Source organism: Lagenorhynchus albirostris, chromosome 3 (genome assembly GCF_949774975.1).
Source record: "Lagenorhynchus albirostris chromosome 3, mLagAlb1.1, whole genome shotgun sequence".
Classification (NCBI taxonomy): domain Eukaryota; kingdom Metazoa; phylum Chordata; class Mammalia; order Artiodactyla; family Delphinidae; genus Lagenorhynchus; species Lagenorhynchus albirostris.
In genome coordinates, this window is record NC_083097.1 from 148,153,104 (window position 1) to 148,177,493 (window position 24,390).

A 24,390-nucleotide genomic window follows, 5' to 3' on the forward strand; every position below is an offset into this window, starting at 1 on the left:
TAGAATGGAAAGTATAGAAATAGATTCAGATGTATTTATATTTAATTTATATATTATAAATAATGTTATTAATTTATATATTATTTATATTTAATTTATATGGTAAGTGTGGCATCTGAAACCAGTGAGAAAAGGATGGATTGTTCAGAAAATAGTGTTGGAACAACTGGGTAACCCTCTGGAGAAAGTAAACTTGGCTCTGTATCTCCCACCATAAGCCAACACATATTTCAAAATGGGTAAAGATCTAAGTGTAAAAATAAAATTTCAAATAAAACTTTTTTAAGGCCCAAAACGCCATAAAAGCCAAGTCAAAATTCTGTAGACTAAGAGACAAAGCTCATTTCTAAGGGCAAATCCTCCTACTATCTAAAGAACTCTGGGAGCTGATATGTAAAAGACTGACAACCTAATAGAAAAATGAGCAGATAGTAAAATAAATACAAGTAGTTCTCCATTCATGATAAGAGAAATGAAAATTGAAAGATGGCATTTTTCACTTAATCAGATTGGCAAAAATCCCAGTGTTTGTTAACACACCGTGTGTACGAGGCCGTGAGAAAGCAGGCATTTGTACCACATTGCTGGTGGGAGTGTAAATTGATATAACTTCTATAAAGAGCAATTCGGTAGCATGTATCAGAATTTTAAAATGCATATATCCTTTGACCTAGCAATTCCATTTGCTCTGGGCAACTCATTATCTCTCTGTGCCTGTTTCCTCATCTGTAAAAAGTGGATAACTCTACCTCACAGGGTTGTTGTGAGAGTTAAGTTAGAATGATACATATAAAGCACTTAGTACAAAGTACCTGGCACAAGGGAAGTGCTCCACAAATGTCAGTAATGTAATAATAGCAGTCATGTGCATTGCATTCTTACGATGTACCAAATTACTACATTGTGCTTGGTGCTTTTTATGTATTACCTCTTTTAATCTTTCAGTCAATGCTGTGATCACCAGCATTTAGCCTCTGAAGCACAGAGATGTGAAGTGGGTTGTCAAGCAGGATTCAAGCCAGGGCAGATTCCCAAGCCTGCAATATACAGCCTGTTTATTAGGTGCAGTGGGGGTGATGAACACCTTAAGGGAGGGTGTTCCCTCCAAGGCTACAGATCCAAAAAGAGCTTGAAGAATCCAGGAAGGAGACAGGGCTGTGTGGGGTACCTGATGCCCTTGAGGTCCAGCTAAGAAACTTGGACTAGTTAATAAAAATACAATGAAAGAGCCTCCATCTGTTGAGGGTCTGTTCTTAATTATTTCCATCGAAACTACTCCAGCGAGGTAAATTTATTAAATCCAATTGTACACAAAAGGCAACCACCAGGAGCCAGTGAAGGGGTGTAAGCTGGAATGTGACTTGATCAGTTGTGCGTTTTAGGAAGATCCCTTGGACCGTGGGCTGGACTGACAGGAAGTACCCTAGCAAACTGCTTTGAATTCCGTACATTTAAAAAAGTAATGATAACATTTGTCATTTTTTTCTTTCACTACACAATTTATATTCACTGTAGAAAATATGAAAAATACAAGAAAGTTTAAAGAAATATAAAAAACTGTTAATTCCACCTTCCAGAGACATCCCAATTGATACTTTTCCTCCAGTTCTTTTCCCCCCTCTATGCAAAAAATATGCAGTCATTAGAATGACTGATGGGCGGAAGATGGGGAGAGGCCCCTGTTAAAGCGTTGCTAATAATTCTCTGCTCTCTTTCTCTCCGTCTTACTAGGTCCACACAAGGGGCCGACTGATTTTTCCCACGAGCCAGGGAAAGTCCACACGACTCGGCGCTACCACCCTCGCTCGCCGCAGGCCGGTCTCTAGGGGTCGCTGCCGCAAAACCCGACGGGGAAGCAGGAAGCCGGTGCGAAAACGCGTTGGAATTTGGGCACCGCGGCAGCCCGTAGCCGGCTTTCCCAACATGGCGTTTCCCCAAGACGTCCACGTCAGGATCTGTAACCAAGAGATTGTCAAATTCGACCTGGAGGTGAAGGCGCTTATCCAGGTACTAAAGCCCGGGGCCCCCGCCGGGGTCCAGTAGCCCTAAACCCAAGATCCACTGGCCTTCTGTGAGCTCGGCGGTCTCACTCCCGAGCTTTTCCCCCTTGGTCCCTTCCCCTTCGTCCCCTTGACCGTTGGCCTTGATACTCCATCTGGCTGCCGTTGGCTCGCCCTCTTCCGGGACGCCCCCTCCACCTCAGCCCCGACCAGCCTTCCCCTTTGTGGCCCCTCCCCTACACACCTCTGGCCGTCGCCTCGCCCCCACGACAGCCTCAAAGCTTACCTGTCATCCTGCTTGGCCCCGCCTTCTGGCACCGTCCTCTCCATCCTTTGGTAGCGTCCTGGAAGCCATTAGCCTCGCCCCCTGCTGGCCAGCTCCCTGGGTCCGATGCCCCGTGGCACCAAAGGCCACCTGGCATGGGAGGCACCGTTCGTTACGTGAAACGAACGTCACCTGGACCGTAGTTGAGATTGTTGTAAATGAGGAAATCGAGTCTGCCTGGATCAGAAAGCAGATACTGGCAAAACTGGGACCCGGACAGGGAAAGTCAGTCTGTAGAAAAGAGTTAAGAGTCTATCTACTCTTTCGTTTAACAGATGGGGTAATTGAGGTCCTTTGCCTTAAGCCAGTTTTAAGGGTAGAAGGTAGTATTGCAGTAAACCAATTGGCATAGGCAAGAGTTAGGAATGTAGAAATAGTTCCTTGAGTTTAGCAAAAAGAAACCAAAAGTTTAAAACCTTCCTTTTAGGCAGATCGTTTCCATTTCCAACAAATGTTACTAAACATTCGATGTAGACTCAGAGTTTGCAACTAGCTGTCGTAAAAGGTGAAGGAAAGTAAGACTACCCACGGAAATCAGATGCAAAATAAACCAAATTAATAGCTTATTATATGTTGCAAGGACTGTGACTTAACGAGTAATCCAGAGAACAAGTGAGGCAACTTGATGCAAACATTTAAACGTCTTGAACTTCACATTTCCCATGTGTAAACTACAAAACATCTGGGCCAATTCTAGAAAAATAAATTTAAGATTCAGAACAAATGAAATTGCCTTTTCACATAATCTAAATTGCTTAAGCGCCCTTTTGCACTTTCCAACATTTGCATTCTCATGATGAGAGCAATTGATGATAGCTAGATTTAGCATACTCTTACTGTGTTCCAGCTCCTCTGCTAAGCCCTTTACATAGGTACCTGGTCTGTGAAGTGGGTATGTTGTGATGAGGAAACTGAGGCACAGAGGACTCTAACTTTCAAGGTTACACAGCTAATAAACTGCTACAACCAGAATTTGAATCCACATAATCTGGCTCTAGGGCCTGCTTTAAAACCTGGCCCTGGGATGAGGTCTCCATAGACCTCTACGAGCTGGAGGAGGAGTATTACTCGTCTAGCTCAAGTCTTTGCGAAGCTAATGGTCTGCCTCTGTGTGAAGCTTACTGGAGGCTGGACCTCAACACAGACTCCACTGACGGCCTCTCAGGCCCTCTGCTGGCATCCCCAGAGCCCAGTGCTGGCCCCCTGCGGGCTGCAGCTCCTGCCCACTCCCACGCCGGTGGCCCCGGCCCCATGGAGCACGCCTGAGCCTCCCAGGGCTCCCCTCCCCGGGCCTCTAGGGTCTTAGGAATGAAATCCAGTGCCCCCCTCTGGGCCCACCACAGCCTCAACTCCCTTCAGCCTTGGGGAGCCGCCGTGGCCTCTTTGGGAACTGTTTCAGCCCAGGGACAGCCCACCTAGGAGTGTTGGGGGAGAGCAGTGCCCCCAACCATGCTGGGGTGGCCCATCCTTCCTCGAGTCGTCACCCCTTATTTGCTACCTTCCTGGCTGGCTGGATGGAAGGAAGTTTCCAGGATAGTTTGTCCTGTTGAGGACCTAACAGCGGGGCAGGGTTGATGCCCAGCATTGGGAGACCTGACCTGAGCATGGTGTTTACAATGGCGGGGAGGATGGAAGTGTTCAGAGTGGACAGTACTAGCCAAGGCCAGGCCCCCATGCAGAGCTCTGCCCGCTATCTTGCCCTGAGGCTCTCTGCGCTAGCTGACTGCCCCTGCAGGGCTGTGGGGAAAAGGGGGCTGCCCACTCTTGCAGAAGTCAGACAGGGTCCTTCCTAATTCCGCTGCTGCATACATTTTGGTTATTTTTGTAATGAGACTGTTGAATAAAACCAGCTCCGCCCTTTTGCAAAAAAAACCCAAAAAAACCAAAACAAAAAACCTGGCCCCGGTAATTTTGAATGTCCAGAAACAAATTCTAAATCTACCTTCAAACATGTCTATAAACAGTGTGATTTATAATAGATGGTTTGTAAAATTAGATTGAGAAGTTAATCTTGGCATATGATGCCAGGAATTTAGCATCCTGATTTTCAAGTTGGAAAGATCTAAAGTTATAGTATCTCTTTCGGATGTTTATTCTTGTCAGATGTATAAGCTGCTTTAAGTCTTTCATAGTGACTGGGTGGCATTTTGTTAAGCTTCAGGAACTAAGAAGTCAAGACAATTTTGTTTCTATCTATGCCTTTATGTTGCTTGGTCAGAATTAACCTAAAGAGGGATGAGAAAATGTAAATTATAATGTTTTTGCTTGTGTTGCAGAGGTAAACAGCAAAGATCAGGATGAATTACAGTCAGTAGGCCAAACTTAGTTGTGCTGTAAGCCAACTCTCTCACTGTACAGCTGGTGTCATTTCATTGCATTGTCTTGAGAAAGACCTCTTCATCTCTTCAATGTCTCCTAGGATATTGGAGATTGTTCAGGGCCATTAAGTGCACTTACCGAACTGAATACTAAAGTGAAAGAGAAGTTTCAACAGTTGCGGCACAGAATACAGGTGAGTGTCTGCAGAGCTGGGATGCTGAAACTGGGTAACGATGAATGGGGCTTGGAACTGGGACTAACCTCTGCTCGAGAGCTGTCCAGGTCCTTCAGTAAATGTTCAGATGGGAGTAGTAAACGTTTAGACAGTGGAGGTAACTGTACTAACCTGCTATCCAGGTAAAGATGAGGGACTTCTGAATGCACAGCACTGCCAGCTATGTTACAGGTAGATAGTAGGGACACCATTGTCCTGGGAATTTTTCAACTTGAAAACTCTGAGATCACTTGCATTACTTTCTTTTCTCTACCACTCTCTCCAACCCATCCACCTCAATCCATTACCAGTGTCCCCTGGTTTTTTTTTCCGTGCTGTCACTTTGCCCAGCCTCTTCCTCTCTGTTTCTGTAGTCTCCAGTCACATCATATGCATATGTAACAGTCCTGAATTCGACTAGGGTATATGTGCTGTCTCCAAAAACAATAGAATGAGAAAAGTAGCAGTCTGAATAGCATAGGTGTTTCTGTGCTGTGCCCTGAGTGAGGGTAAGATGGGTGGCATGGAGCTGGCCATTCCTGTCTGGGTCTTGGGGCACCTGGTCTCGCTGCATATGGTTCTTGGATTTAAAGACTTGTGCTCTCTTTATGACATGGCCCCAAATGCCAGCCAATAACCCTGTTTTTGCTTACCAGAAGAAGACAGTCTGTTCCAAAGATGATAGAAAAACTGGCAGTTTGGACCCTGAAAAACAGGATGTCTGTGTCCTGTGCGTTGCTTCCTAAGGGATTTTCAAGGGCAATTTTGGCAATATGCAGTTTTTGTCAAAGGAGTTCACTTGAAGATTTCAGCAATGTCACTGAACCTGGCTGATCTCTTTCCACCTCCATCTCTAGTGCTGATTTAATCATTTTAATTTTTTAATTTAGAAAGCCTGTTACTTTCACATGTTTTTTATATATGCGTATATGTGTGTAAATATTGGCAGGCAGGAAAAAGTGCAGTGAAAATCTTAGGTGTGTCTCCTTATTTGTTCTCTGTTCCCCTCCTCCAAATAGGTAACCACTCTTATATGTTACTTATGTATCTTTCCATAGTTTCTCTACTCAGATACTAAAAAAGACAAATGTTTTCTTATTTCTTTCCCATTTCTCATCTAAAAGGTAGCATATTAAAAGTGGTATTTTAGTACCATTTTTAAACTTAATATGTATTGGAAATCTTTCCATGTCAGTATTGGGAAGCTTCCTCATTCTTTTTTTATAGCCATAATTTATTTTTGGCCTGTTCTCTGTCAAAGGGCATTTATTTGGACTGTTTTTTTGCTTTTTAAAGCAAATTTATTCCATGAAAGACCTTTTTTCAACTCATATGACTTCAGCTCTCCAACCACACTCACCACCTTAAGTATAAGTATTTCCTTGTTCTTTCTGTTTAAGTTTCTGTGTGCTCACCCAGTGTTTATGTCCTTCACTAAGTAAGATAACCTCAGTACATTTACACATTTGTTATGTCCCTCCCTCCCAATCATCAGCTCTTCAAGCACCAGTCTACCCCTGGCACCTAGTAAGGCCCTAATAATTTTGCACATGGTCAATGAATATTGACTCCATCCCAGTTTTAATCTGCATCTCCAAACATTTATTAGTGTATAAACAAGCATATAAATAAATAAATTAGTATATAAATGAGCTAATAGTTTATGTTTTTGCATCAATAGCTTGATTAAAACTGGAACTTGTTTTAATTTGAAAGCCAAAAGTATGACGTGACCAGACAGGGAAGGACAAATATCATATGATATCACTTACACGTGGAATCTAAAGAATAATACAAATGAACTTATTTACAAAAACAGAAATAGACTCACAGACATAGAAAACAAACTCATGGTTAACAAAGGGGAAAGGGTGGTGGAGGGCTAAATTAGGAGTTTGGGATTAACAGATACACAGCACTATATAGAAAATAGTTAAACAACAAGGATTTACTGTACAGCACAGGGAACTATATTCAAATCTTATAATAACCTATAATGGAAAAGAATTGGAATATATATATATATATCTGAATCACTTTGCTATATACCTGAAACTAACACAATATTGTAAATCAACTATACTTCAGTTAAAAAAATAATGACATGAGGGCTTCCCTGGTGGCGCAGTGGTTGAGAGTCCGCCTGCCGATGCAGGGGACGCAGGTTCGAGCCCCGATCCAGGAGGATCCCACATGCCGCGGAGCGGCTGGGCCCATGAGCCATGGCCGCTGAGCCTGCGCGTCCGGGGCCTGCGCTCCGCAACGGGAGAGGCCACAGCAGTGAGAGGCCCGCGTACCGCAAAAAAAAAAAAAAAAAAAAAAATGACATGAGACTCAAGGTATATTGACATCTTTAATTATAGTCTGTCTGATAGTGCCATCATCTGAAGTTCTTGGGGGTCTCAGACAGCTGGTTGTTAGGTCTGCTGTCCCTCACTGTGGTGGATGGTTGGGTCCTGGTGTTTGGTTATTTTGGGCTCTGAGTACTCCTCTTCAGAAGCCCTTCCTGGTGGGACTTTTGTGTGGCCTGAGTTGAAGGCAAGTCTCTTCAAAGGTTTTTGCATTTGCTTTTGCCAGGTCTCCTAGGATTAGCACAAGTCTGGGAGCACTTTTGTGTTCATTTCTCCTCGTGGAGTTTCTGAAACCACTCAGGGAGTATGAATTTGAATCCTAGATCAGTGTGAGGGTAGCTCCATGGTTATATATTCTCAGGGAAGGTATTTTGTATCCCTCTAGCCAGACCCCACAGCAAAAAAGGACAAGCTTCCACATTTTCTCTGTGCTGGTTGACAGACATTTTCCTAGTTCACCTTTTCACTGAGGGTGTATCCCTTTGTGGTCCTGGCTTTGTGGTGTTCTCCATTCCAATTCCTGGCCTCAAATGGCCAAGGCTTCATTTTCTGTCCCCACATGGACTTTACTTTTTTCTGTTTTTTTAAAAATATTTATTTATTTGGTTGTGCTGCGTCTTCGTTGCAGCAGGTGGGCTCTTTAGTTGTGGCAGGTGGGTTCCTTAGTTGCTGCTCGCCGGCTCCTTAGTTGTGGCATGTGAACTCTTAGTTGCGGCACACGTGTAGGGTCTAGTTCCCTGGCCAGAGATTGAACCTGGGCCCCCTGCATTGGGAGCGTGGAGTCTTAACCGCTGTGCCACCAGGGAAGTCCCCCCACATGGACTTTAAAACCCTGTTTGCCGCCAGTCTAAAATGAAATATGTACAGAGATTGAGAGTAAGCATGAAGCAACAGTAGTGGTATTTCCATCATATTTCAGAGTGGAATCAGTAGGCTCCTATATAGTTGTATTTTTTTCCTTTTCTTTTCAGGCATGCCCTAGATTAGAGAAGTGTATCTCCTGCTCCAGGGCAGCCTCACATCCCTCACACGAAGACCGCTCTGGCTCTTAGTTCCCTTCTTGTTTTGTGGTCCTGGGGATGCTCCTTACTTCCTGCAGACTGAGCTATCTATGTAAAAGGATGTTTATTGTATGTGAACTGGCATTCCTAAGTCTTCCGTTCTAGGAAGGTTTTCTTTTTTCTAATATTTATTTATTTGGCTGCATCAGGTCTTAGTTGTGGCAAGTGGGATCTCTCGTTGCAGCACGTGGGCCCTTCATTGCGGTCCGCAGGCTCCAGAGTTTGCGGGCTTAGTAGTTGAGGCATGTGGGCTTCTCTCTAGTTGTGGGGCACGGGCTCAGTAGTTGCAGCACATGGGCTCTCTAGTTGTGTCGCACGGGCTCTAGAGCATGCTGGCTTAGTTGCCCTGTGGCATGTGGAATCCTAGTTCCCCGACCAGGGATCAAACCCGCGTCCCCTGCGTTGGAAGGCAGATTCTTTTTTTTTTTTTTTATGGTGTGCGGGCCTCTCACTGTTGTGGCCTCTCCCGTTGCGGAGCACAGGCTCCAGACGCTCAGGCTCAGCGGCCATGGCGCACGGGCCAAGCCGCTCCACGGCATGTGGGATCTTCCCGGACCCGGGCACGAACCCTTGTCCCCTGCATCGGCAGGTGGACTCTCAACCACTGCGCCACCAGGGAAGCCCTGGAAGGCAGATTCTTAACCACTGGACCACCAGGGAAGTCCCTAGGAGGGTTTTCAAGTGCTGTTGCATAATAGAAGTGCTCTCTAAGTTTTGTATTAGCTTTTAAAGTCATTTTAATTTAGAGCTGTTTTCCCCCCACAGGAGCTTGAGCAGTCGGCTAAAGAGCAAGACAAAGAGTCGGAGAAGCAAGTTCTGCTCCAGGAAGTGGAGAATCACAAAAAGCAGATGCTCAGGTAGGTAGAGCCTGGCCTCCTGCTAGTGGCCTTGGCTGGGTTGCTTGCTGCCTGTGAGGCTTGTGCCAGGGTTTGCCTAATAAACCTAGCTTAATGACTCAATTGTGCCATTTATACACAGACCGGATGTAATTCTCAAAGCTGGGGGGCAAGCAGGGGCTGTTGGGTAAGTGAGACTGTGTGTAGTTTACAAAAGCGTATTTAACATTATACTGTATTTTATATTTTTAAAAAAGCAAAAAAATGGTTGCTTTTGTAATACAAGGTCCTTTTTTTTTTTTTTAAATATTTATTTATTTGGCTGCACCAGGTCTTCGTTGCAGCACGTGGGATCTTTGTTGGTGCGTGCAGGATCTTTAGTTGCGGCAGGTGAGCTCTAGTTCCCTGACCAGGGGATTGAGCCCGGTTCCCCTGCATTGGGAGCAGGGAGTCTTAACCACTGGACCACCAGGGAAGTCCCAGTAATACAAGGTCCTTTTTAATCTAAAGAGAATTGATATCTTAAAAAGTCCATTGAAAGTGAACCTACTTAAGACGGACCAAAATGTAGAAAGTTTTGAATGGGACTTTATCTTAAAAAATGAAAAAAAAAATGTAAATAAGCTTATGTTAAATAAAATTGAGGTTTTCATTGCAGCTATATGCTAATCCTTGATTATATAACTGAAGGTATGTGCTATTTCTTGGTATTGAAATTGGGGGACTTATCCAACAAAATTGTCTGATAGCATGAAACTGTACCGGACCCTTCACATTTGATGTTTGCACCACAATCAAAAAGAGGATTGTTATTGCAAAAATATTTGAGGGCCCCATCAACTTTTCCAAGCCCCTGGTAGCCATATCCTTCTCTTTTGAAGTCCCTATCAATGTCACCATCCTTGTAGGTTTTCTCTTCATCCTTGTTAATTGGACTAACTGTCACATCTGTATTTGTCTATGGCTTTGCTTCTGATTTGAGTAATTCTCTAGCATCATCCTTGCTGACAGCAGCTCTGTTTATAACGCCCAGCCGTCAGGAGGATAGGGACTGACAAAGACATGGGCGTGGTAGAGGCTCCTGTGTGGAGGGAGGGATGTGTGAGTGGGGACCAGTGAGACTTTGTGTCATGATGGCTTTCCTTTCCCTAGGCCACCATGGGGACTCAGATTATAAACATTGAGTAAAGAGGACCCTTGTGTAAAATCTAGCAAGTTACACCAGCAAAACCACCTCAGCATGGGTTTAAAGTTGCGAGTGGCCATTCAGGATGTGCAATTCCAGGGTAGAGGAGAGAAAGCAGTAAATTAATACTTTGGCGATTTTGTGTTGAAACAGTACTTGTGCTTACCTGGGTTATCGTGCTTGTCACACTATACAGTAAATATTTTTGCTTGTCTTTCTCCCCAGTAAATGTGAGTCCCTGAGGGCAAGGACTGTTGTTCATTTATCTCTGCATTGCAGGGCCCAGCAGAACTCCCTTGTAAACAGTTGAAAATGTAATTGATTCTTTTAAAGTATCAGATGTGAGACGGCATAGCAGATGCTGGTCAGGCATCAGAGAGCTCATTTGAACACTTTCAACCTAGAGGTGCTATTCAAAACCACCCTATCAGTTCGTGTACTCTCATTTGCCTCTTTAAATATTCCGGGGGTTAGCGCAATTGATTTGAGCCAGCTGCGTAAGAGTTCTAGTGCATGAGTTTGATTCTCTGAGGAGCCCAGTTAACTTTTTTATAGTCCATCAAACAAAGACCTCACTCTAATGTAAACTGGTACAGCCACTATGGAAAACAGTATGGAGGTTCCTCAGAAAACTAAAAATAGTCTTACCATATGATCCAGCAATCCCACTTCTGGGCATATACCCAGAGAAAACTATAATTCAAACAGATACATGCGTCCCTATGTTCATAGCAGCACTATTCACAATAGCCAAGACATGGAAACAACCTAAATGTCCATCGATAGATGAATGGATAAAGAAGATGTGGTACATATATACAATGGAATATTACTCAGCCATAAAAAAGAATGAAATAATGCCATTTGCAACAAACCTAGAGATTATCTTACTAAGCAAAGTAAGTCAGAAAGAGAAGGACAAATACCATATGATATCACTTATAAGTGGAATCTAAAATACGACACAAATGAATGTATCTATGAAACAGATAGACAGACAGAGAGAACAGACTTGTGGTTGCCAAGGGGGAGTAGGGGAGGGAAGGACTGGGAGTTTGGGATTAGTAGATGCAAACTAGTATGTATAAGATGGGTAAACAACAAGGACCTACTGTATAGCACAATGGACTATGTTCAATATCCTGTGATAAACCATAATAGAAAAGAATATGAAAAAATATATATATGTATAACTGAGTCACTTTGCTATTCAGCAGAAATTAACACATTATATATCAACTGTATCAACATTATATATCAACTTGAATAAAATATTAAATAAAAAAAGACCCCACTCGAACTCCAGGGAACTGTTCACCAAATTTGAGTTGTTTCTCGCAAGGAGATCAGGTAAAAAATGTAAATAAATCATGTCAGACTGGACTCTTCTAATACAGTGTGTTTGTGTTGTCCATGGTTGGTCTGTGGTATGTAAAGAACAGCAAATCTTGAAGAAATACTGAAGAAGACTGTCTTATAATGATTTTTCTACTTCCTATTACACATATTGATTGAGCAGCTAATGGGCCAATAACTGTTGTTCTGGGTACTGGTTATACAAAGATGAGCGAGTCATGGTTCTCGAGGAACAGAACCAAGCTGCACACAAGGCAAGGCAGTAAGAGAGAACTTTGAACGGGCCTCGTGTGCCCCGCTGGGAAGTTTGGATGTTACCCTGAAGTCTGGAGCCATTGTGGGCTGTAAACAGAGGCATGCTATGGCCAGGTTGCTCCCCGTGGCTGTCCTGGGAGGAGAGGGACAGTTAATGGGCAGTAGGAAAACAACTCAGAGACAGCCTCCAGGATCCAGACAAGAGGTGTTGGGGCCTGAGCTGGAGCAGCTGCTGGGGCAACCAAGTGGAGGAAGTGGTGAGGGGGTGGGGATAGACCCTGGGCCAAACTCGGGTGGCCTTCCTTACTCCCTGGCTGGAAGGAAGACCTGCTGTGAATTGAACTGACAGCCTGGTGGCATCAACAGAAACTCACACATGACCCTTCTAATTCCAGCAATCAGACCTCATGGAGGAAGGCAAATCTCACTTGCAAAATTGCTATTGACAACCTAGAGAAAGCAGAACTTCTCCAGGGAGGAGACCTCTTCAGGCAAAGGTACCTGTCTTTTTGTCTTTCTGGGTTCTGGTGACAGAATAAAGAGCAATCAGCAAGGTGCAAAACCCACTGTGGGGAACCCCTTCTTGTTTTCAGCATAAAATTAGTATTTAATTTTATAAGTAATATTTTTTTTAAGTATGAAAGAAATATATTCTTATTTGTAGTAAATTAGTAAAATAAAAATATGAGTAACAAACTGAAAGTAAGTCATAATTGTACTACTCACAAACATTTTGATATATTGCCTCCTCTCATTATTTTTTCTTTCATATTTTTTATAAAGTCAATATCATACCATGCATAAAATTTAGTCTCCTACCCCCCTTCACTTAGTATCGTTGCACAGACTTACATTTTTTTTAAAAAGCTCTTTAAACAAAATGTTAATAGTACATAGTATTCCCTTATATTAACTAATCCCCTGTTTGTGTGTGTTTATATTTCTAGTTTGTCAGTATTATAAATAACACACCAGGGCACATGTCAGTACATAAGGCTTTGTCCACATTCTGGATGTTTCCTTTGGAGAGATTCCCAGATGAGATTATTGGTTCAAAGGCGTGAACATTTCTAAGGCTCCTAACACATATCGCCAGATGGCTTTCAGAAGGTAGCACCCGTTTATGTTCCTAATCAGCAGTCTTCAAGAGCATGCTCTCTGCACGCCTTTGTCACCGCTGACTATAATCATTTAAAAATACGTACTAATTCGATAGATTAAAAAATGGGATCTCATTTGAATCTGGGGCTTTCCTGCAGCCGAGCTTTTGTTGACATTCCTCCTCCCACTCTGGACTTCTAGGAAAACCGCCAAAGAGAGCCTGGCCCAGACGTCCAGTGCTATCACAGAGAGCCTCATGGGGATCAGCAGGATGATGTCCCAGCAGGTCCAGCAGAGCGAGGAAGCCATGCAGACGCTGGGTAAAGCCGGGCCTGCAGTGGGAAGCTGCTCCCAGAGATACGGGCTCCAGAGCCCTTGCCCCCGGGCTCCTCCACCTCTGCCCCCGTCCGCCCCCAAGCTTACTGATCTGTGTGGCTTCTCACTTCTTTGACAGGCTGGTCTTACCCAGAGTGGGATACGCCGCTCTCATTTCCCTTTTCGGTTTTTATAGTTGTACTACAAGATCCACGCAACCCCATCAAAATGTGCAGAAGCACTCCCAGGGGCTCTCTCCTGGAGAGTGGGTGCAGCAAGGCTGGAGGAGGGGCCTGGGAGTCTGTTTCTCATCTAGGGCTCTGGGGACCCCCCTGGCCAGGCAGAGAGATGATCAGTTATTGGCTGGCAGCTAGTCTGCTAGCATTTCATCAGCTTACAGTTGTACTCCCCAATGTTATTTTTACTGTGAGCTCCTTTTATTTCTTTATTTTGGGGCTGCACCACGCGACATGCGGGATCCTAATTCCCCGACCAGGGATCGAACCCATGCCCCCTGCAGTGGAAGCACGGAGTCCTAATCACTGGACCGCCAGGGAAGTCCTGTGAGCTCCTTTTAAAAGATGCAGTCAGGGCTTCCCTGGTGGCGCAGTGGTTGAGAATCTGCCTGCCAATGCAGGGGACACGGGTTCGAGCCCTGGTCTGGGAAGATCCCACGTGCCACGGAGCAACTAGGCCCGTGAGCCACAACTACTGAGCCTGCGCGTCTGGAGCCTGTGCTCCACAACAAGAGAGGCTGCGACAGTGAGAGGCCCGCGCACCGCGATGAAGAGTGGCCCCCGCTCGCCTCAACTAGAGAAAGCCCTCACACAGAAACGAAGACCCAACACAGCCAAAAATAAATAAATAAATTAAAAAAAAAAAAAAAGATGCAGTCAGAGGCCACAGAAGAAGCTTCCGCAGACCATCTGGGTCTCCCCAACAGCTTTTCCATGATGTCTCCCTTATAACACAGAAGAGAATCTGCCCTGCCCAGGATCCTCCGTGTAGGAAAACAGGAAGAGAGTTTACTCTTTGAAAGACTGTTGGAAGATTTTACACAGAGACAAAAGTAGAGAGCCTGGTACATGAGTCCCAGGAACCCATCACCCAGCTCCAGCAGTTGTCAACTCCTGGTCAGTCTTGTTTCAACTCTGTCCTCACTATGCTCCCATCTGGATTACTTTGAAGCAAATCTCAGACGTCATCCATATAAATATTTCAGTATGTCTCTCTAAAAGATAAGAGACTCTTGAAACAAAAAACAAACAAAACAAAACCACAATACCATTACCACCCCTAAAAACTATCTGTAATTTTGAACCACTCCTTTTTTTTTCAGTGTACTATCAAAACAGGCAGAAGCAAAAGGAAAGCAAGCAGCTTATCCCCAAGGTCACTCCCTGTGTTTGAAAATTTTCTGGGTTTAGGCTCGGAACCAGCTGGTCACCTCCTCTGAGTGTGCACCGGGGTCATGGCCTGAGCCTGGGGAGAGGCCTTGGAGAACATGAGAGGGATGAGCCGGCCTAGCCTTGGAATCGAGGACTTTTCTGCCTCTGGTGCGAGCGACAGGACACCCACACCCAGCACGTATATCAGAAACAGACCATATATTTAAGTGGTGAGAAGGCTGCACAGATCCTGATGGTTTCTGGGGTGTTGAGGGTCATTCTTGGGGTACATTTTGTCGGAGAGATAGCCATTGAAAAAAGAAGAATGCAGTTCTTTTTTTTTTTCACTTATTTATTTTTGGCTGTGTTGGGTCTTCGTTGATGCACCAGGCTTTCTCTAGTTGCGGCGAGCGGGGGCTACTCTTCGTTCCGATGTGTGGGCTTCTCGTCGCGGTGGCTTCTCTTTGTTGTGGAGCATGGGCTCTAGGCGCACGGGCTTCAGTAGTTGTGGCTCTTGGGCTCAGTAGTTGTGGCCCACGGGTTCTAGAGCGCAGGCTCAGTAGCTGTGGTGCATGGGCTTAGTTGCTGCAGGGCATGTGAGATCTTCCTGGATCAGGGCTTGAACCTGTGTCCCCTGCATTGGCAGGAGGATGCCTAACCACTACATCACCAGGGAAGTCAAAGAATACAGTTCTTAATCCTTTCTTTATGACTCACAAATTCAAAAGTCTTTTAGGGGCTTCCCTGGTGGCACAGTGGTTGGGAATCTGCCTGCTAATGCAGGGGACACGGGTTCGAGCCCTGGTCTGGGAGGATCTCACATGCTGCAGAGCAACTAGGCCCGTGAGCCACAACTACTGAGCCTGTGCGTCTGGAGCCTGTGCTACGCAACAAGAGAGGCCACGATAGTGAGAGGCCTGCGCACCGCGATGAAGAGTGGCCCCCGCTTGCCACAACTAGAGATAGCCCTCGCACAAAAACGAAGACCCAACACAGCAAAAATAAATTAATTAATTAATAAACTCCTACCCCCAACATCTTCTTAAAAAAAAAAAAAGTCTTTTAGGACCACAATTTTTTTTTAAAAGCCCATTAAGGATATGATGTCTGGTATTTGCTGTAAAATTGTAGGTGGGGGGAATTGAATGGGAGTAGTGAGGGGACAGGACTGCCAGGGAGTTGGTGGTTCATGTGTATGGGTGCTGACACATGGCACTTCATGATATTATTCTGTCTACTTTTGTGATGGTTAAAATTCTCTGTAAAGAAAGTTTAACAAAGAAAGGCCTCTTAGGTTTTTACTTAAAAGGTTCTTACTTAGGTTTTCAAAATGGCAGCAGGCATGGAGAAAGAGGGCTGAGAGGGATTTTTGTTACATGAGTGTTTGTTTTTACCCCTTCTCTGTGGTTTTTTTTTTTTAAATAGATCTTTATTGGAGTATAATTGCTTCACAATACTGTGTTACTTTCTGTTGCACAACAAAGCAAATCAGCCATATGCATACACATGTGCCCATATCCCCTCCCTCTTGAGCCTCTCTCCCATCCTCCCTATCCCACCCCTCCAGGTCATCGCAAATCACTGAGCTGACCTCCCTGTGCTGTGCGGCTGCTTCCCACCAGCCAACTATTTTACATTCGGTAGTGTATATATATCGACGCTACTCTCACTTCACCCCAGCTTCCCCCTCCCACCCCATGTCCTCAAGTCCATTCTCTATGTTTACCTCTTCATCCCTGCCCTGCAACTAGGTTCATCAGTACCAGTTTTTTTTTTTATTCCATATATATGCGTTAGCATACGGTATTTGTTTTTCTCTTTCTGACTTCACTCTATATGACAGACTCTAGCTCCATCCACCTCACTGCAGATAACTCAATTTCGTTTCTTTTTATGGCTGAATAATATTCCATTGTATATATGTGCCACATCTTCTTTATCCATTCATCTGTTGATGGACATCTGTAGCTTCCCTGTCCTGGCTATTGTAAATAGAGCTGCAATGAACATTGTGGTACATGTCTCCTTTTGAATTATGGTTTTCTCAGGGTATATGCCCAGTAGTGGGATTGCTGGGTCATAAGGTAGTTCTATTTTTAGTTTTTTAAGGAACCTCCATACTATTCTCCATAGTGGTTGTATCAATTTACATTCCCACCAACAGTGCAGGAGGGTTCCGTTTTCACAACCCCCTTTCCAGCATTTATTGTTTCTAGATTTTTTGATAATGGCCATTCTGACCGACGTGAGGTGATACCCCATTGTAGTTTTGAGTTGCATTTCTCTAATAATTAGTGATGTTGAGCATCTTTTCATGTGCCTCTTGGCCATCTGTATGTTTTCCTTGGTGAAATGTCTGTTTAGGTCTTCTGCCCATTTTTTAACTGGATTGTTTGTTTTTTTGATATTGAGCCCCATGAGCTGTTTGTATATTTTGGCGATAAATCCTTTGTTGTTTCATTTGCAAATATTTTCTCCCATTCTGAATGTTGTCTTTTTGTCTTGTTTATGGTTTCCTTTGCTGTGCAAAAGCTTTGAAGTTTAATTAAGTCCCATTTGTTTATCTTTGTTTTTATTTCTGTTACTCTAAGAGGTGCGTCAAAAAAGATCTTGCTGTGGTTTATGTCAAAGAGTGTTTTTCCTGTGTTTTTCTCTAAGAGCTTTATAGCGTCTGGTCTTACATTTAAGTCTTTAATCCATTTGGAGTTTTTTTTGTGTATGGTGTTAGGTAGTGTTCTAATTTCATTCTTTTACATGTAGCTGTCCAGTTTCCCCAGCGCCACTTAATTGAAGAGGCTGTCTTTTCTCCAGTGTATGTTCTTGCCTCCTTTGTCATAAATTACATGCCCATATGTGTGTGGGTCTACCTCTGGTCATTCTATCCTGTACCGTTGATCTATATTTCTGTTTTTGTACTGGTACCATATTGTCTTGATTACTGTAGCTTTGTGGTATAGTTTGAAGTCAGGGAGCCTGATTCCTCCAACTCCATTTTTCTTTCTCAAGGTTGCTTTGGCTATTCGGGGTCTTTTGTGTTTCCATACAAATTGTAAAATTTTTTGTTCTAATTCTGTGAAGAATGTCATTGGTAGCTTGATAGGGATTGCATTGAATCTGTAGATTGCTTTGGGCAGTATAGTCATTTTCACAATATTGATTCTTCCAGTCCAAGGACATGGTATATTTCTCCATCTGTTTATGTCATCTTTGATTTCTTTCATCAGTGTTTTATAGTTTTCTGAGTACAAGTCTTTCACCTCCTTAGGCAGGTTTATTCCTAGGTATTCTATTCTTTTTGTTGCAGTGGTAAATGCGAGTGTTTACTTAATTTCTCTTTCTGATTTTTCATTGTTGGTGTATAGGAATGCCAGAGATTTCTGTGCATTAATTTTGTATCCTGCAACCTTACCAAAGTCATTGATTAGTTCTAGTAGTTTTCTGGTGGCATCTTTAGGATTTTCTGTGTATAGTATGTCATCCTCAAACAGCGGAATCCAAATCCTCCTTTTCCGATTTGGATTCCTTTTATTTCTTTTTCTTCTCTGATTGCTGTGGCTAGGACTTCCAAAACTATGTTGAATAAGAGTGGTGAGAGTGGACATCCTTGTCTTTTTCCTGATCTTAGAGGAAATGCTTTCAGTTTTTCACCACTGAGTATGATGCTTGCTGTGGATTTGTCATATATGGCCTTTATTATGTTGAGGTAGATTCCCTCTGTGCCCATTTTCTGGAGAGTTTTTATCATAAATGGGTGTTGAATTTTGTCAAAAGCTTTTTCTGCATCTCTTGAGATGATCGTATGGTTTTTATTCCTTAATTTGTTAGTGAGGTGTATCACATTGATTGATTTGCGTATATTGAAGAATCTTTGCATCCCTGGGATAAATCCCACTTGATCATGGTGTATGATCCTTTTAATGTGCTGTTGGATTCTGTTTGCTAGTATTTTGTTCAGGAGTTTTGTATCTATGTTTAACAGTGATATTGGTCTATAATTTTCTCTTTTTGTGATATCTTTTTCTGGTTTTGGTATCAGGGTGATGGTGGCTTCGTAGAATGAATTTGGGAGTGTTTCTCCCTCTGCAATTTTTGGAAGAGTTTGAGAAGGATCGGTTTTAGCTCTTCTCTAATCTGTGTTTTTCAAAACGCTACTCTGTTTCCTCTGGTAATTTCTTTTATTTGTTAATTAACTTGTAATTTTGTGAAAAGGTAATATAAATTACGTGGTTAAGGAAAAAACCTCCAGGCCAGCACTGTCCCATGGAAACATAATGGGAGCCACATACATTCACTTAAAATTTTTCATTAGACACATTAAAAAAAGTAAAAACAAACATATGAAATTAATTGTAATCATATATTTAACCATTTCAATATGTATTCATAGTGAAAATTATTGAGATATTTGACATTCCTTTTTTTTCTTTCCACACTAGAGCTCTGAAATCGTGTAGGTATTTTACCCACAGAGACATGGATATTTGGATTGGACACATTTTACACACTCAGGTGTCACATGTGTCTAGTGGCCGTCATTCTGGGCTGCACAGCCCTGGACAGTACGGGAGGGAAACAGAAAGACGGCTCTCCCTTCTGACCTCCCCCTGCCCCTGACTTCCAGGTCTGCTGCCAGAGGGGCGCACTGTTACCAGTTTCTTTCATAGCCTTCTGAGACCCTCCAGCATGCAGAGTACAAACAAATTAAATGTTACCTATCCCTTTCTTACAGAAATGGAAACATTTCACATGTTGTCCTTCATGCCTCACCTTCTCACCCGACAACATGTTTCATTCTGTGGCTGTTCTGGTGATGCCCTGTAGAGGAATCTTGCCAGGGAAACCTTCTTCCTCAAGTGTCAGGTCCAGGAACCCACACTCCAGTTAGTTTGACATGTGGGCACAACGAGCCTTAAGGGACACGTGCCTCCTTGTAGGTTTCACACAGGGGCTGGAGCACAGGTGTCACGTGTTTAAAGCTACAGCCAGTGTCCCAGGACTGCAGGACAGGCATGTGTGAGGGCATGTGGCAGGACCCAGGACATCCCTGCCCCTTCACGATCCCACAAAGAGCAGATCTGACCACCAGGCGTCCTGGCAGGTGCACCTCACAGGCGGCAAGTCCTGCCCCCAGCCCTGCCCCCAAGGAGACCTCACAGTGCCTGTCCACGGCACCCGTGTTAGTTTTGCGGCCGGGGGTTCTTCTCAGCAGCGCCTGCCTCCTCCAGAAAGCGGAGATTGGTGGTGAGGAAAGGAACCGTCCTCTGCCCTTTTCCCTGGTTATGTCCATGTTGGGAGGACTCCTAGTTATGGCCCTGTGACTGTATGTAAACAAACCTCATCCTTCCCTGAGCTGGATGGGACCCAGGGAAGTGCCTCTCCTTGCCCTGTCCTTGTTCTGTGCTCCTCTGCGTCGTGTCTGTTCACATCCTTTGCCCTGGCTCAGAACTTGCTTCCGAGCACAGTGTTAATTACTGGGAACCCAGCTGGCAGAGCAGAGTCTTTGGATTCGGTGTTGTACAGTTTCTTAGTCAGGCTCCCTCTTTTGTTTCAGTTAATTCTTCACGGACTATCCTGGATGCAAATGAAGAATTCAAGTCCATGTCGGGGACCATCCAGTTGGGACGGAAGCTCATCACAAAATATAATCGCCGAGAGCTGACTGACAAGCTTCTCATTTTCCTTGCGCTAGCCCTCTTTCTTGCTACGGTTCTCTATATTGTGAAAAAGCGGCTCTTTCCGTTTTTGTAAGATCTGAGAGCTGCCAGCTTTTGCCCTTTGAGTTCCAGTGTCAGGATCCAGCCACGCTCCTGAGCTCTGGCCCCAGCCACCAGACTGATCCACGCCCCCCGGTCTGCTCCAGTTGCTCAGCAGGTCCGATGGAGACACAGCCCCGCCTCCCAGAGCTTCTGCAGGTGGCTGGCGTGTAAGGGGCGAACAGAGCAAGGGGAGGGAGGCCTGTCATCGGGACACCTGCAGAGACAAAGGGACTCCAAGAGCTGTCCCACACTGTGGGTGGCTGCCACTTGAGGCACTCGGGCTGGCCTCCAGGATTGGATGCCCCTCTTGGGTCCCCCTCCCCCACTGCAGCCTTAATGCCAGATCTGGAGGAGGGAAGAGAAAAGGGGGAGAAAGAGGAGGATGGAAACTCACGTCCATTCCTTGAATAAAGTTGACTAAATTTTTTTTTATTTAAAAAAATGTATTTATTTATTTTTGGCTGTGTTGGGTCTTCATTGCTGCACGCGGGCTTTCTCTAGTTGTGGCAAGCGGGGGCTACTCTTCATTGCGGTGGCTTCTCTTGTTGCGGAGCACGGGCTCTAGGCATGTGACTTCAGTAGTTGTGGCTCTAGGGCTCTAGAGCACAGGCTCAGTAGTTGTGGCACGCGGGCTTAGTTGCTCCGCGGCATGTGGAATCTTCCCGCACCAGGGCTCGAACCCCTGTCCCCTTATATTGGCAGGTGCATTCTTAACCACTGCACCACCAGGGAAGTCCCAAGTTGACTATTTAACAGCATGAAATGCATTCGGTTTTCTAAGGTATCCCTCTGGGAATTCGTGTGCCTGTCTTGATGTCCAGATTTCTAGAACATGAATTTGGATCACTGATTTGTTCACTCACCAAAGAGTGATTAATCAACAGCCACATGCAGGGTGTCACAGACACTGCCGTGGTCCCTCCCTCAAGGAGCAAGACGAACAAGATGCCACAGACTCTCAGGAAGGAGGGTGCACCCAGCCCCCCCGGAGGAGACTCACACCAGTGTCTGAAGAGGATGAGGCAGACACCCTCTTTCTACGCACAGTGGCCTGGCCTGGCCTGGGGGTGTGCACTGTCTCAGGGGCTGGCCCACACCTTTCTCTTTGAGGTCCAGAGCTAAATATAACCAAGAGAGTGAAGCTGGTGATAAGCTGGGGCCTGTCTGGGCCTGAGTTGTGTTGAGGCCTGGGGGGATAGCAGGGCCCAGGCTAGGCCAGGCTGGGAGATGTTAGTGTCTCCTTGTGCTAAAGGCCTGGCTGACCTCGCACACAAAATCCCAGCCTCCCCCACTATTTATAGCCCCAGAAGCCCTGGGACGGTAATGTGGGGGCAGAGGGGAAAGTGAAAAGAACATGTGGATTTGAATGTTGCTTCAAAGACTTGGTTTTGAGTCTTGGCTCTGCCACTAAGGAACCACATGACCCTGGGCAAGTTACCTTATGTCACTAAGCTTCAAATTCCCCCCCTGTAAAGTGGGGGTGATAGTCCATCTAGATGCTTGTAGGGTCCATTTGAGAATCACACAAGAATGTAAAGTAGCAAGTGCAGCTTCTGTCTGAGCCATGGGCTTCCCAAATCCAGCCACCTTCAGGCCTCTGGGCCCCAAGGTTTCCTGAAGCAAACAGCCAGGTTCTCCAGGGAAAGCTGGCCTGGGCATCAGAAGTTCTGTTTAGATCTGTTTGAGCAGAGGATGTCAACAGTTAAGGCCTCAGTTATGAAGTGTCACATCGTCCTGGGACCAAGTTAGAAGAGACTGGCTGCACACCTCAGACTGACTAGTTTAATGAGTAGGTTCTGAGTTAAAGTATACACAGTTTATATATATATATATATATATATATATATATATATCTCATCCTTAAACAACTTCTGGCCCCAAAAGGCACTCAGTGCAAGTTGTGCATGTGTGTGTCTTATTTATAGTCAAATTAAAGCTGAGACTAAAGCACAGATGGGAAATTCCCACTCAGATTCCAGCTGTAAGTGCAGCAGATGGATGTGATCATGTTAGGATTTTCTTGCTTAACATTTTTCTTTACTACTTTCCACTAATTGTCAACATCCTCCTCACAGTATGGAAATGTGTGGGCTCTGTACTCCCTAGAAATTCTCCTTTTGACACTTTATTCCTCTTTTCCTTGCCTCCGTCTGAAAATAGGGTTGAATGTGACCCATTTTGAAATGTCATCGATAGCATATCTCGCAACCCCACCAGGTCCGTAAGTCGTCCCCAGTGGGGCTGGTGGTGCAGAAAGCCACACCTCCATGTTCAACCAGGAGGGGGCAGTACTCACATTTGCTCTGTGGTCTTGCTATGTGTAGACTATTTCCATCCGTCCGCATGAAATGCTCTCATGGATTTTTTCTTTTTTAAAAGATACCAGATATTTTAAAAACACGCAAATGTACAAAGTTTACCTGTATAGTTTTTGGAAGACATTTCATGAATCACCTTAATTTTCACTGTTAAGCAGTAAGGCAAGCTTCTATTCTCCATTTTGCTTAGCCGACAGTCAAGGAATTAAAAGTATTAGAATAGTCTTCAAGGGCTCATTCATTCAAGTATTTACTGAACACCTACTTTGTGCCAGGCACTATGTTAAGGATACTCAGTGAACAAAACAAAGATTCCCTGCCGTCCTGGAACTTGTAGTACGTGGGGGGAGGGTGGGCAGATGATAATTAATGGCCTAGAAAACAAACTTGTGGTTACCAAAGTGGAGTGGGAAGGGAGGAGGGACAAATTAGGGGTATGGGATTAACAGATACAGACTACTATGTGTAGAATAGATAAACAACAGGATATATTGTATAGCACAGAAAATTATAGCCATTATCTTGTAATAACTTAAAATGGAGTATGATCTGCAAAAATACTGAATCACTATGCTGTATACATGAAACTACTATTATTAATCAATAATACTTGAATATACTTCAATTTAAAAATTAACATACTAAATAAGTCATTCATTATGTTAGAAAATAAGTGTTTTGGGAAATGTGGCCCCAGCTAATGAAGATTTGGAATGGGGGGAGGGCAGGTTTGCAGTGTTAAGTTGGGAGGTCACAGTTGGCCACACTGACAGGCAAGATTTGAGCAGAGTGGACGGCGGAGGGAATAGGGTTCCACACAGGGACCAGCTAGAGCAAAGGACTACGGTGGGAGCATCTGTGATATTGTGATTCATAATAAGAAATATATATTTGGTCTTCGTTGTGTTCCTGGTACAGAGGTCCTAAAACCATTGGAATTTCCTACGATAAAGGAGGGATAGATTTGTCCTTTGTTATGTTCAGGAGGAGAATTTTGGAAAGCACAGAGGATGGGAGTTGGTTGCCAGGGGAATCAACCACATGATTAGTGGATTGGAACTTACAGTCCTACCTCCCAACCTCCAGGGAGGGGAAAGGGGATGGAGATTCAGTCTATCGATCATGAGTTCAATCATCGATGGCCAGTGATCTTCTTCCCTCTCCAGCTTTACATATTCTCAAAGGCAAGCTGATCTATCCGTGTCCCCAGAGCTGTCACCATCATCTAAAGGACCATCATCAAGAGTTTCAAAGTTAGAACATGAAAAAGAATATATATATGTATAACTGAATTACTTTTTGTACAGCAGAAATTAACACTGTAAATCAACTTCAATAAAATAAATTTTTAAAAATTTAAAAAATAACATTACACAGGAACTATATTTAATATCCTGTAATAAACCATAATAGAAAAGAATATATATGTATAACAGCAGAAATTAACACATCCTAAATCAACTATACTTCAATAAAATAAATTAAAAAAAATTTTTAATAAAAAGATAAAATTCAAAAATAGAAAACAAAAAAACCCAAAGTTTTATCTCCACTCAGGTGAGCTCTGGACACCCCCTGTTATCTCCATTCAGATGTCCCCAAGGTCCCT

General features: G+C 44.1%; 1 protein-coding gene across 2 annotated transcripts; it reads left to right on the forward strand.

Moving 5' to 3' along the window:
* Nucleotides 1–1,744: 1,744 nt before the first annotated feature.
* Nucleotides 1,745–24,156, forward strand: BNIP1 (BCL2 interacting protein 1). 2 transcript variants are annotated; one of them, XM_060146567.1, is made up of 6 exons: nt 1,745–2,007; nt 4,745–4,837; nt 9,036–9,127; nt 12,299–12,400; nt 13,206–13,324; nt 23,948–24,156. In XM_060146567.1, the coding sequence occupies exons 1-6, from the start codon at nt 1,924–1,926 to the stop codon at nt 24,037–24,039; spliced, it is 582 nt and encodes a 193-aa protein (XP_060002550.1). In that variant the 5' UTR covers nt 1,745–1,923; the 3' UTR covers nt 24,040–24,156. The 2 variants fall into 2 exon arrangements, with proteins under 2 accessions (XP_060002550.1, XP_060002549.1); XM_060146566.1 differs by lacking the exon at nt 23,948–24,156 and adding an exon at nt 20,259–20,899.
* Nucleotides 24,157–24,390: the final 234 nt, after the last annotated feature.